Source organism: Aquarana catesbeiana, linkage group LG02 (assembly GCF_042186555.1).
Source record: "Aquarana catesbeiana isolate 2022-GZ linkage group LG02, ASM4218655v1, whole genome shotgun sequence".
NCBI classification, from domain to species: domain Eukaryota; kingdom Metazoa; phylum Chordata; class Amphibia; order Anura; family Ranidae; genus Aquarana; species Aquarana catesbeiana.
Window position 1 is genome coordinate 156,734,697 of NC_133325.1, and position 12,487 is coordinate 156,747,183.

At 36.4% G+C, this 12,487-nt stretch overlaps 1 protein-coding gene across 2 annotated transcripts in view; it reads right to left on the bottom strand.

The window, feature by feature from the left end:
• COL2A1 (collagen type II alpha 1 chain) overlaps positions 1-12,487 on the bottom strand; it is a 67,771-nt gene that overhangs the window by 32,766 nt on the left and 22,518 nt on the right. For both annotated transcript variants that reach the window (XM_073613667.1, XM_073613666.1), the window contains 7 exons: positions 11,387-11,431; positions 9,556-9,609; positions 2,278-2,376; positions 1,411-1,455; positions 1,151-1,249; positions 906-959; positions 267-374 (listed from right to left, as the gene is read on the bottom strand). In XM_073613667.1, coding sequence (XP_073469768.1) covers positions 267-374; positions 906-959; positions 1,151-1,249; positions 1,411-1,455; positions 2,278-2,376; positions 9,556-9,609; positions 11,387-11,431 — 504 coding nt within the window. The remainder of the gene's footprint in view (positions 1-266; positions 375-905; positions 960-1,150; positions 1,250-1,410; positions 1,456-2,277; positions 2,377-9,555; positions 9,610-11,386; positions 11,432-12,487) is intronic.

Sequence of the window (12,487 nt, forward strand, 5' to 3'; positions counted from 1 at the left end):
CTGCACTGGATTGCATGGTACAAAACAACTATGCAATCTGGTTGCGGTACAGCTCCAAAAAAGGTGCCTGCACTTCTTTGGTACAATACGGTACGATTTGAACCCATTCAAAATGAATGGGCTCAAATCACACCGCACTGAACTGCATGTGAATTGCACAGGAATGCAGTGCGGTTTCTGTATGATTCACATGCAACTTATAGTGTGAACCGGTATAGTGTGAACAGTTTTTAGCTTCATGATTTTTAAATGTAAGTTAAACTTACTCTTTCACCATTAGGACCAATAGGACCAGCTGCGCCAGGCTCACCACGGGGTCCTCTTTTACCTTCTTCTCCAGCTGGACCAGGTGCACCCTGAGGACCTGAAGGTCCCTAAAATTAAACGGACAGACCCATCATTAATGCACAATGCAAACTGTTGTACTGTGACTTGGCTATACTTGGCTATACTAGGCTTACTGTATACCCTCTTGTAAAATATTACAGAAAAATGATAGCGTTAATAATAGTATATTTACAAGAATTATATATTTACAGTTTTGAGATTGTAAATGATAAAGTACAATTAGTATTATGAATAGTTTCAAATTAACTAAATGCTAACAATTTTACTTTGAACTAGTAATCAATAGCAAGACTTTATAAACTTTTAAATCAAATTATCTCTGGAATGTTGGTATGTAATGCTTGCTTGTAATTGATGGATACCTTGCTTAAATATATAGAAACTCATATTTCAACTTTAATACAAAGTCTGTTTTTACAATTCAGAGTTTTTGTATATACCTGATATTTAAGTCATTTTATTATGAGGGTGTCACAAAAAACAAAAGGAAATACAAAGTAAACTTAGAAATATGTGACATTTAAATTGAAAAAAGTATTTAAGATTTTGGTACTTACAAGTTCACCCTTAGGACCCTGTTCACCCTTAAAACCTGCAACACCGGGGTCACCCTAAGATAAACAGAAATAAAATAATAGTTATTACATGATCCATAATACTGACCTGTTGTTAGATAATGTACCTATGGATTACAAATGATCAAGTATTGTTAATAACAGTCTAGAAATAAGGACAGTATGCATAAGTAGCAGTCATATTTAATGTCAGAAGCCCAAGACATTAGTGTAGATAGTAGACTTACCGATTGACCTTTGGGACCAAGAGGGCCAGTGGCACCCTGTGGCCCGGGAGGACCACGTGGGCCGGGGAAACCAGGAGCACCAGCAATACCAGGAGCACCCTACAGGACAGAGAGTTATAATATATTATATAACTGTAAAAAAATGCTAAAATGAATGAAACAGTGACAACTAATGATCATTTAAAAAGAACATCTCTTGAATAACTACTATTTATCTAAATAAATCACATTACTCATCATAAATAGTGTGAGATACTTACAGTTGAACCTTTAGCTCCAGGGATACCATCAGTACCAGGGTTGCCCTATAAAGGAAACGCAGCGGTTTAATTAATAGAATCTTACATTAATTACTTGAAAACCAATAAACAAAAGACTGTAAGTGCAGGCTGGTTCTGATTATATGTATACATGTTTTAAAATCAATATATTAGCTCTGGGAGTATATACCACATTAACACCACATGTCTAGTGTCTAGTGTTTGTTAATCAGCTCTTTTTTTAAACATGTCTTTATAGAAGGTCGGTGTGGTGAATGTTTCTCAGTATTGCTATTTCATCTATTTTGAAGTGCATTCTGGAGTATTATCACACAAGTGGTAGGGGCCTATTTCTTTAGTATATGTAATAAAAATTAGACGTGGGAATTTCTTGCCTCCTTGCTTCTATGGATATCAAATTCTATGTTTATTATGACATACAGGCATACCCTGCTTTATGTCCCCTTATGAACTGATTACTAACTGGTATTTCAGTGCTAGGAGTAATACCCATATGAAGTATAACAACAGAGGCAGCAGAGGAACCAGCAATCAGCAGAACAGCAGCCCCTTAAACTCTGCACTGGGTCCAACGTGCTTCCCATATTCCCTTTTTTTTCCATAATGCTTGTTAATTAAAAGACATTTTCACGATGCGGCTTTTGTTATATTGTTTGATGAAAGGTAGTTGCTTTTAAAAATTAGGAAATTTGTAGGACCCCCATTAAGGTTTTGCATAAGGAAACAGAAGTATTCAGGCACACCTCTGTATATATGTCTGTTTAATACTAAGACCTTTAGGAACCTGTAGGAAATGACAGGCCAATAATATTGTCTATACCTAAGTATGAACAACTGAACACTTACAGATGCACCAGAAGGTCCAGGTGATCCAGGTGTTCCAGACTCTCCACGAGAACCCTGAGCACCCTCAGGACCACGAGCGCCAGTGGGACCAGCTTCACCCTGTAAAAAAATAGATAATACTGGTTATTATCTTATTACATCCTTCATTGATATTATTAATATTTAATACAATCCATAATATAACTTTGATACTCTGGATATTAAAATAATATAAATAATAGTGAAGAGATTCAATACTTGGAGAAGACTAAATACAGACAGTAGCATTTGGTTGACTGATAATAATATTATTAATATAATAAAAAATATATATTTGTAAAAAATACCTTGGTCCTATGATATAAGTAAATATGTACTTTTAGTGTACATGAATGTTTAAAAAAATAATAATCTAAAAGTATATATGAATCAAGAATATTAATTCCATACCAAGAGTATGCCGAGCCTAGTAACTCTATTTTAATTATGCAATTATTTTTCAGGCTTGTTATAGATTATTTATTGACAAGTTTTTATTAAATAGCTATGCTAGCTCTGCTGTAATATGTTATGATTGTTTTAGATGAATATCTGCTTCACCAGGCTGTAAAAGTTTTAAATGGGTTTCATTTATATTTACATTCCTAAAAGAATCAAATTTGTAGTAATGCATTACATCAGAATAAAACATTTTCTCCTGTTACAAGGGTGAATGAAAAGGAATATCATTCACATCTGAATATACGGAAATAAAAAAATATTAACACAGCCAGACTAATCTTGTGGTTGGGATTTGCGGCTGACCACTTAAGGTTTGTTATGCTTACAGTGTTATGTTTAATATGCTCTGTAGTGTGGGAAAGTGAATGTCTTCTCCATCTAGTGGCTCATTTGGTGTATTACACCTTGAAGTCCTAGAACAGTGCTCTTTCAGTTTACCATTATAGTATTTTCAGTTCCCTTGACGTCTCTAAATGAAAAATCTGTATTGTTCTTTTAACCCATTTATGACTTGTTTTTTTAAATGTATTAGGTGACTTTGTACCAAAGTGATACTGCTGGAAGTCAATGTCCTGGGCTTGCAACTACATCACTGTGACCATGGTTGTTAACAACATCTCGGTCACAGCAAGTGCAGATGATGATGCATAAATTTGTGCATATTTATGTGAACATTTTTCTATGTCCAAAGATTCATGTAATCTTACATAAATATGTGCAGGACTTTTGTGGTAAAGACCTGAGGATGAACCTAATGAGTTATGAAAGCGTGCATCTTTAATAACTCAAAGTGTAAGCCCAGCCAAAACGTCGTTTTTTTTAATTTTTGAATAGAGCAGGGAAGTATAAGAATCCCTATTAGGTTTTTACCTTTATATGGGATCCATTTTAGAGACTACCCCACACTAAAGGTATGCATTCACAGACTTTGTACTTGTGTTGAAGGCATTGGTTTGACATGAGCTTGAGATGCTTTTGAGATCATTAAGATTTCAGTGATAGGTATATTTGTCCTGCAGTTGACCTCCTTCTGACTTGTATCTGACCAGCTTTAAGTGGGTCTTGCATTCCCCTTGACTTGTATGGATATGCAAAACCTGCTTGAAGCAAACAAAAGCCCCCTGACACAGGCCCTTATTGTCATGGTGACCATGGTTTCACCAGACAGGAGTAAGGGAACATTTGGAAAAGAGGCACAGATAGCGCTAAAAACCAAACGGTAATCAGTAAACGGTAAACGGTAAAAGCTTTGGCTGGACAAAAAAACGTTAAAGCTAAACTTTTAAAGCTAATAAAGGGCATTGCTTAACCTCTTAACTGCTTTCCACATGAATCAATGGCTAATATAGTACAAGACTCTACTACTGCAGCAGATGACCAGAAAGTAGATCTATACTCCCTGGTGCCTTTTAAGGCCTACCCTGGAATATCTACCTGTAATTTATGTCAATAATTTTAGAGAAGTATACATGAGCTTCTTCATTCAATCTGAGTGAGTAATATTACTTTGCCTTTCATTTGGAACTATTCCTTTAGAAGTTCTTACAAGCAATGCCCTTTGTTCCCTCCTGTATTAGCTTGCATTGTAACTATACTGTCTCCCTTAATTTAGTAAGGCACTGTGCAAACTGTTGGTGCTATATAAATCCTGAATATTAATAATATTCTTTAAGGTACTTTTATGTATGAGGCCCACAGAGGTACAGAATATTAATAATTAATAAAATCAGGCAGAGTTTATATTGCGATTAGGATGGGTGGTACACGGAACATTTTTGCCTAGTTTGTTCTCAGTTGTATGCTTCTTGCAGTGATCATTGTATATCATTGTACATTTTAAAGAAAAATTCCCTAATGCAGATAGAAATAATCTTTCTGCAGAAATATTTGCATCCTTTTAGTTAAACATCTACGTGACTCCTGAAGCTGTGTGACCTTAGTTTGTTGGGATCATTGTTTTATTCATGCACTGATGCTTTCTTCTCTGTCTCCTTAGACAAAGAGCCTTGTTTATAGGAATTCCAGGCCAGACCCCACTGCTGTCTGGTTACTATGGTTACCCATGAACCGAGACTCCTGGGAATATAAACTTGAGACCAAAAATAACAGAGATTCCTATTGAAGTTCTCTGAACACTTGGAGGAGCTTGTGGCAATGTGTTCCCCAACTTCATTGTGCTCTCTTTTTTTTGTCCTTAGTTTGAACCTCTTGGCCCCCTATTGCTCTGCTCTAATCCTTTTAAGTGCTTAGAGAAGAATTTGTCCACCATGAACTGACCAGGTGTAAGGTCAAGGCACAATCATTAAAGGAAGTGTTTTGGTCTCACATGCATTAAATACAACGTAATGCAACTAAAGGAAATTCCCAGACAGCACCAAAGCATTCATAACAGTAAACAAAACAACTAAATATAAAATAAAGTGTCGTTAAATGACCTCTATTAATGTGGGATTAAGTAATAACTCTATAAACTACCCTGAAATGCTATAAACTAACTGAACAAGCCACATCCTCTGAACATGACATTTTGCAAGTCTGCCCTCCAATGGCGAGAATGTGCATTGCTCTGTATATTGGTGACTTTTTGCATACTGCTAGTGCAATGACTTAGTTGTCATTTTACATATATTTAAATCATACATGTGCACTGAAGGGCAGCCATGTTGCTGGCTAAACCAATGACTGGTGAATTCAATTACATTCCAATCCGAATTTATAATACTTGTCCAAGCTAGAAAATGTCTACTTCCTCTAGTAATATCCTATCATTACTGGGTATTGCTAACTAGCTGGCAGCTTCAAAAAGAAAAATGCTGCTGGGGGAATTCACACAGGTTGTACTAGGGTTGCCACATCATCCCTTTAATCCATGACACATATTAATTACACAGGTTCTAAGGCTGATTTAATGCAGATAGGGCACCAAGTGAGTTTAATTACCACCTTAATCAGCCACAGAACCTGTGTAATTAATGTGTGTCCTGGATTAAAGGAATGATGTGACAACCCTAGATTGTACTTCTATACTAGGAACACATGCTTCTTTAAAAACCTATGGATGATTAAATGGCCTTTTAATGACACGTTAAGTTGATTAATGAAAACCCTTTTAGCATACGCCATCATGCATCAGATACTATACTTTATGTAAACCACATACCATAAAAACAATTCATACATTTCCTACATATATTATATTTCCATGTGGATCCCCCTGCATTTCATTTCTCCAATGGGGTTTCGGTTTGGCCATCCCTGCACCCAGCCCTATCCAGTGAAGTACACTAATAAGCTCCTGATGAAATGGACCAAAGTCCAAGAAATGCGTCGAGTTTTGCGGAGAAATTTAACATAAGACACATAATGCTCAGACATATCACTGGATAAAAGTTAGCATTTTTTAACTAGGGTGATTGTGCAAAAGGTTATATGTAAATGTTCGTCATCTTTTAGAAAATTTATTTTTACAATAAACCTTATATTTTAACTATATATGAACTTGTGCTGTTAAAATCCTGCCATACCTGCCATTTGAATATTTTGAATTGGGAATGTGGCACTCAAAGGCCAATCAAACAATCTTTCCTATTTAAAGGAAACTGTGTTGAAGAATTATGGAGGCTGCCATGTTGACCTCTTTTTCTTGGAATGCAAATTGCTTGGTTTTTACATTGTCCCAACTGCTTCATTACTTTCTGACACACTGACCTTCAACTAGTATGCAGGTTAGTAATTCTGATTTGTTTTTTTATCTGTGTGCTTGTTCTGGGTTAATGATATAGAAAGTTTAGAAACCAGCCAGGAAACTGATGCTCTTATGAGAAGGTCAGCAATGGCAGGCCCTATATACTTGTCCTCACAGATTCCCTTTAAAACACACCTTGCACTACAAGCAAGGTCCATTCATTAACCTATTTACTTTGTTTTCCCCTGGCTTCTGTACTGTATGGGACAATGTCATGACCATTCAGATGAAATCTCAGGGAAGACTCAGTAACTCAGATCCTGCGAGATGATGCTCAAACACCGCGTTGGAGTGTGTTCTCATAGCATTGGGCTATTCAGCATTCCTTAAAAAGGAATGTTACCCATGACAACTTGATTCAAATAATGTTCTTTAGCAAGGAACATTATACGTTATACATTAATACATATGCTACCAAAATTAGTGTGCTCTGTAATTTGCCTCCAGCATTGTTCCTGTTTCTTTTTGCTGGAGGTTGCCATTTTGCTGATGCCCATAGCACCTGAACAACAGTAAATCTTTAGGTTGTCAGCAGATTGGCCTCTACAAATTTGGCACAGTGCCTAAAAATAGAAAGCAATTGAGCATGTGCAAAGCAGGTGAGACAGTATTACTGGATTTTAAACAGTATAGGCACTTATTTTTAATGTTTTACATAGCTATACCTGCAAAAGGGGCCCCCTTGAAGTGATCTAGCAACGCTTAATTTTCTGACTAAAGCTCCACTTTAAGAACTTGCCATGAGGAGAATGACATCAGCTTGCCTAGCTGCCTCAGGTGGAAGCCAGGACAATGTAAGTATATTTATTACATTTTTTTCCCTACGGAGATTTTTTTAGTTATATATTGCAGCTTTTTGGCATTGGGGGAGGAAGCTCAGTAATTAAGCAGGTCTTGTGGTTTTTGGTGCATGGTCCTCTTTAAGAAATGTAACCGTTATCTAAATGATTTGCCTATTTGTCTACAAGTATGTTGAAGGTATTATTTATAAATGATATATATTTCCCTATCAAACATCATTTATAAATTTTACACAACTATTTAGTGATCATTACACAGGAACTTTTGCGCTAGAAAAAAAATGTAATAAGATCAGTAAAAGTTTTAGACCCATGTGAACGTAGACCAATGCTAATATTTCCCTATTAAATGTATCATTTATGAAGTATGAAGGAGGGTAGGTGGTGTGGTAATTACATATTTTCCATATCAAATTTATCATTTCTGAAGTATAAAGGGTCGAGGAGGCAATGATAATATTTCCCTATGATTTATCATTTATGAAGCATAAAAGGAGGAGGGAGTAATGAAAATATTTCCCCACTGAATTTATCATTTATGAAGTATAAAGCAGGGTAGGTTGGTTGGTAATTATAATATTTCCATATCAAACTGATCATTTATGAAGTATAAAGAGGGAAGAGGGTAATGATAATATTTGCTTATGGTACTTATCATGTATGAAGTATAAAAAGAGGAGAGACTAATGATAATATTTCCCTATCGAATGTATCATTTATGAAGTATTAAGTGGGGTAAGTTGGGTGGTAATTATAATATTTCTATAAATATTATAATTAAGTATAAGGGATTGGGAATGATAATATTTCCCTATCAAATGTATCATTTATGAAGTATAAAGGGGGGGAGGTTGGGTGGTAATTATAATATTTCCATATCAAATTTATCATTTATGAAGTATAAAAAGGGGAGAGGGTAATAATTTTTCCTTATGGTATTTATCATTTATGAAGTATAAACTGGGGCAATGATAATTTTTCTCTATTGAATTTAGCATTTTAAAAAAATGGAAGGGGGAGGGGTTAATGATATTTCACTATCTAAGTTAAAATTTATGAAGTATAAGGGATAGGGAATGATAATATTTCCCTATCGAATGCATCATTCATGAAGTATAAAGTGGGGTATGTTGGTTGGTAATTATAATATTTCCATATCATATTTATAATTTATGAAGTATAAAGGGGGGAGGATGGGTGGTAATGATATTATTTTCATATCAAATTGATCATTTATGAAGTATGAAAGGGGAAGAGGGTAATGATAATATATCCTTATGGTATTTATCATGTATAAAGTATAAAGGGAGGATGGAGTAATGATAATATTTTCTTAGCAAATGTATCATTTATGAAGTATAAAGGGGGGTAGGTTGGGTGGTAATTATAATATTTCCATATGAAATATATCATTCATGAAGTATAAAAAGGAGAGAGGGTAATGATAATATTTCCTTATGGTATTTATTATTTATGACGTATAAAAGGGAGTAATGATAATTTTTCTCTATTGAATTTAGCATTTATAAAATAGAAGGGGGAGGGGAGGGGTTAACAATATTTCACTAATGAAGTTATAATTTATAAAGTATAGGGCAGGGATATGCAATTAGCGGACCTCCAGCTGTTGCAAAACTACGTCCCATCATGCCTCTGCCTCTGGGTGTCATGCTTGTGGCTGCCAGAGTCTTACTATGCCAGAGTCTTACTATGCCTCATGGGATTTGTAGTTCTGCAACAGCTGGAGGTCCGCTAATTGCATATCCCTGGTATAGGGGATGGGGAATGATAGTATTTTCCTATAGTATTTATCATTTATAAAGTACCAAGGATGGGGGAGGAGTAATGATAATATATCCCTATAGTATTTATTATTTATGATGTATAAAGAATGGGGGAGTGGTAATGAGAACATTTCCCCCATGATATTTATGATTTATGTAGTATTATGTATGTTTCTGATGCATGTGTTTGCCCAAACTTTCACTGTCTGCATTCAGTGACATAACAGCTCAAACATTCCAATCATCACAGCATTGATCTCTATTGCTTCCATTTTACATATTGGGAAAACATCAATAAAATAATGACAGCCAATCAGCTTAGGCCTATGGCACTTTTCCCATTGTTTCAATGTATCCACTTGTAAAGAATGTATTCTGTCTGGTCTCCTTCATTGTCTGTCTGGTTTTCAGCACATCTACATGTCATTGTTGAGTGGCTGCAGACAAATTGCTGTAACTTAACACATACCTTGGAGCCAGGGGCACCTGGGAATCCGGGAGCTCCAGCTGGGCCAACAGGTCCCTGTAAACAAAGACAAGCTGTGATTCCGAGCCGGCAGACAAATCTTAAAACTGTTTAGCCCTAAGTATTTTTACAGCTGGAGAGGAAATGAGACTTCTGCAATACAGTTCACATACATTGTACCCATTGTATCAGACAAATATGTGCCACTTCTAAACACTACTTCCCCTCCCTCAAACTGTTCTCAATTATTACTGATTTAAACACCAATAATTATTTGGTTACTTTCTAAGATCCAAGTCTACTTTAGATCCAACACTAGGTAAGTCTTGGGTGAAATCTAATAGATGATCGGTTAAGGAAAATTCAGAGATTGCATGCATTGTCATTGTTGCTAAAGTGGCTCTGACTCCTACCCCTATTTTGTTTTTCTATTGATCAGATGAAATTTTTTTTGGCTAGGCAACTTTGGCATTTGGATAGTAGAAATGTTCCAGCATGCTGGGAGATTCCAAAGAAAACATTTTCATTCATTTTGTAAAGCGTATTATTAGTTGCCATACACCAATAAAAATATTGCATACTTAAATTGTCACAGTCAATCACACAAGGGGATTATCTGTTGCTAATCTGTTTGGGATATCTCTGTTTTGCAGCACAGTAAAGCTTTCCCATACAGCTTAGGATTTCTCAGCACTGAGATCTACAGCGCCACCTGCTGGTGAACTCTGGTATAACTGCATGTGGATGACTAGAGAATATTCACTTAGCAGAGTGAATAAACTTCAGCTATGTTCACTAAGAATACCCAAATATGTGCCAGGGATTTAAAAAAAATGGATTTTTCCTTGCATATGATTTGATGATTGGCTTGGCTTGGCTTGAACATAGCTTCACTTGATTCACTAAACCACATGAACATTACCTATTTCTTTAATAACTCCATCCTAATTATTTTTTATGAGAATCATATTGTTATGGTCTTCAGTCTTTATAACTGGAGTAGGGTTTCACTGCTGTTAACTTTGAGCTGGGGACCCTTTATGTTACTACATGGAAAGGTACCTATCTAAACAGTGTTAGAAAATATACAAAAAATCTAAACAAACAAATATACTAAATAAATTAATATCTAAAACCAGGGCTTTTTCTTCTCAGAGAATAGATGCAGGTACTCCTTCTTCCAAGTTACCCCTTGTCTCCACCCCCTACCCACCTCCGAGCACTGTCCCTTGGTTCCAGCCTCTACCCCCTTCCCAGTACTGCTCCTTTTAGAGAAAACAAAACCAAGTATCATTTTGCAGTGCTAAGTAATTTGTATGGAGTTTGTTAGGGATAATTTAAAAAACAGTAAAATAGCCCCCCAAGCCACAATAGATCCCCTAACAACAATAGAGCCCCCCCCTTCCAGAAACAACAGACCCCTGCAACAGAATACACCCTAACAAAAACAGATTCACCCCTGGAACAATAGACTCCCCACCAGCAACAATAGATCTCCCAACAGCCAGCATTAATAGATCTTCCAGCAGCCAGCAACAATAGACCCCTCTCTGAACAGTTGATCCCTCACAGAAACAATGGACCCCCAAGCAACATAAGATTCCCCTAGCAACAATAGACCCATCCCTCAGCAATAGATCCCCCAAGTAACAATAGATACTCCAGCAGCCAGCATCAATGGACCCTCCAGCACACCCCAGCACCCCTTGCCATTAGATACAGTCAGTGCTGGAGGTGTCTTAGCTGCTTTCCCCCACGTTCCTGCTGAAGAAAAAAAAAGCCCTGTCTAAAATAATTATGGAATCTAAATAAAATATTACAAAACATTACTTACTGGTGGACCGGCGGGACCTGGCAGACCATCATTACCACGAGCACCCTGTAAGGAGAACATAATTCTTCAGTTATTGCTTTGCTATATTCCATTAAGATTTATAACATTTATGTTCCAGAAGGCTATTCCATTGGTCGCATACCTTACCTGAATATATACTGTATTATTAAGCAAAGCCTGAACTGTAATGTGAATCTAAACTAGCTTTGTTGTTTAGTATAAGATTTCTATTGTTATGTGAGCACAATAGAGTAGGCTAATCTATACAAAGGAAACCAATATGCTACCGTGTATTAATTTGATCAGTCTTACATCTGTGGATCATAAATCAAAGTAGACAGCTAAATTCCTTACATTCTGTGGTTTAGAGACCTACAGAGATATGTTATTCCTGTATATAAGGCATAACTTAGATTTATTCTGCTAGATAATAAATCATACTTATCAGATAACATGCTTTCTTAACATATACATTAAAATACCTTATTTATATTGCTTGTAACGTTACACCTGCTGTATGATATTTAATGTTGCACATACTATCACAATTAAACACTATTTGTAAAGAGAGTGGTTAACACTTCTGTCTTGCAGCGCTGGGGTCCCTAGTTTGAATGCCAGTCAGGACAATGTATGTATGGAATTTGCATGTTCTCCCTGTGTGGGTTTCCTCTGGGAAACATGATTTCCACCCACACTCTAAAGACATGCTGATAGCTTAATTGGCTCCTTCCTAAATTGGGCCCCAGTATGTGTGTGCGTGTATGGATGCATGTGAGTTAGGGACCTTCGATTGGAAGCTCCTTGAGGGCACAGACTGATGTGAATGTACAGTATTTAAGGTGATATCTAAATTGTCAGGGGTGAAGGTCACTTTGAAAAAGCTGAGCCTCTAAAGGTGCCTACAGAAAACATTCATCTGATTCTAGCACCATTGGAACCATTTGTATGTCTATAGACACTACTCAATCATGGCACACACTCTGTGATGGGGGAGAGAGGAAGAATCATCCTTCAGGAGGGAATTTTTACCAGCTGATCACTAATGTTTCCCCCTAAGCGAGGCTAACACTGGGGATGTCTGCTAGGCGCCTAATGCAA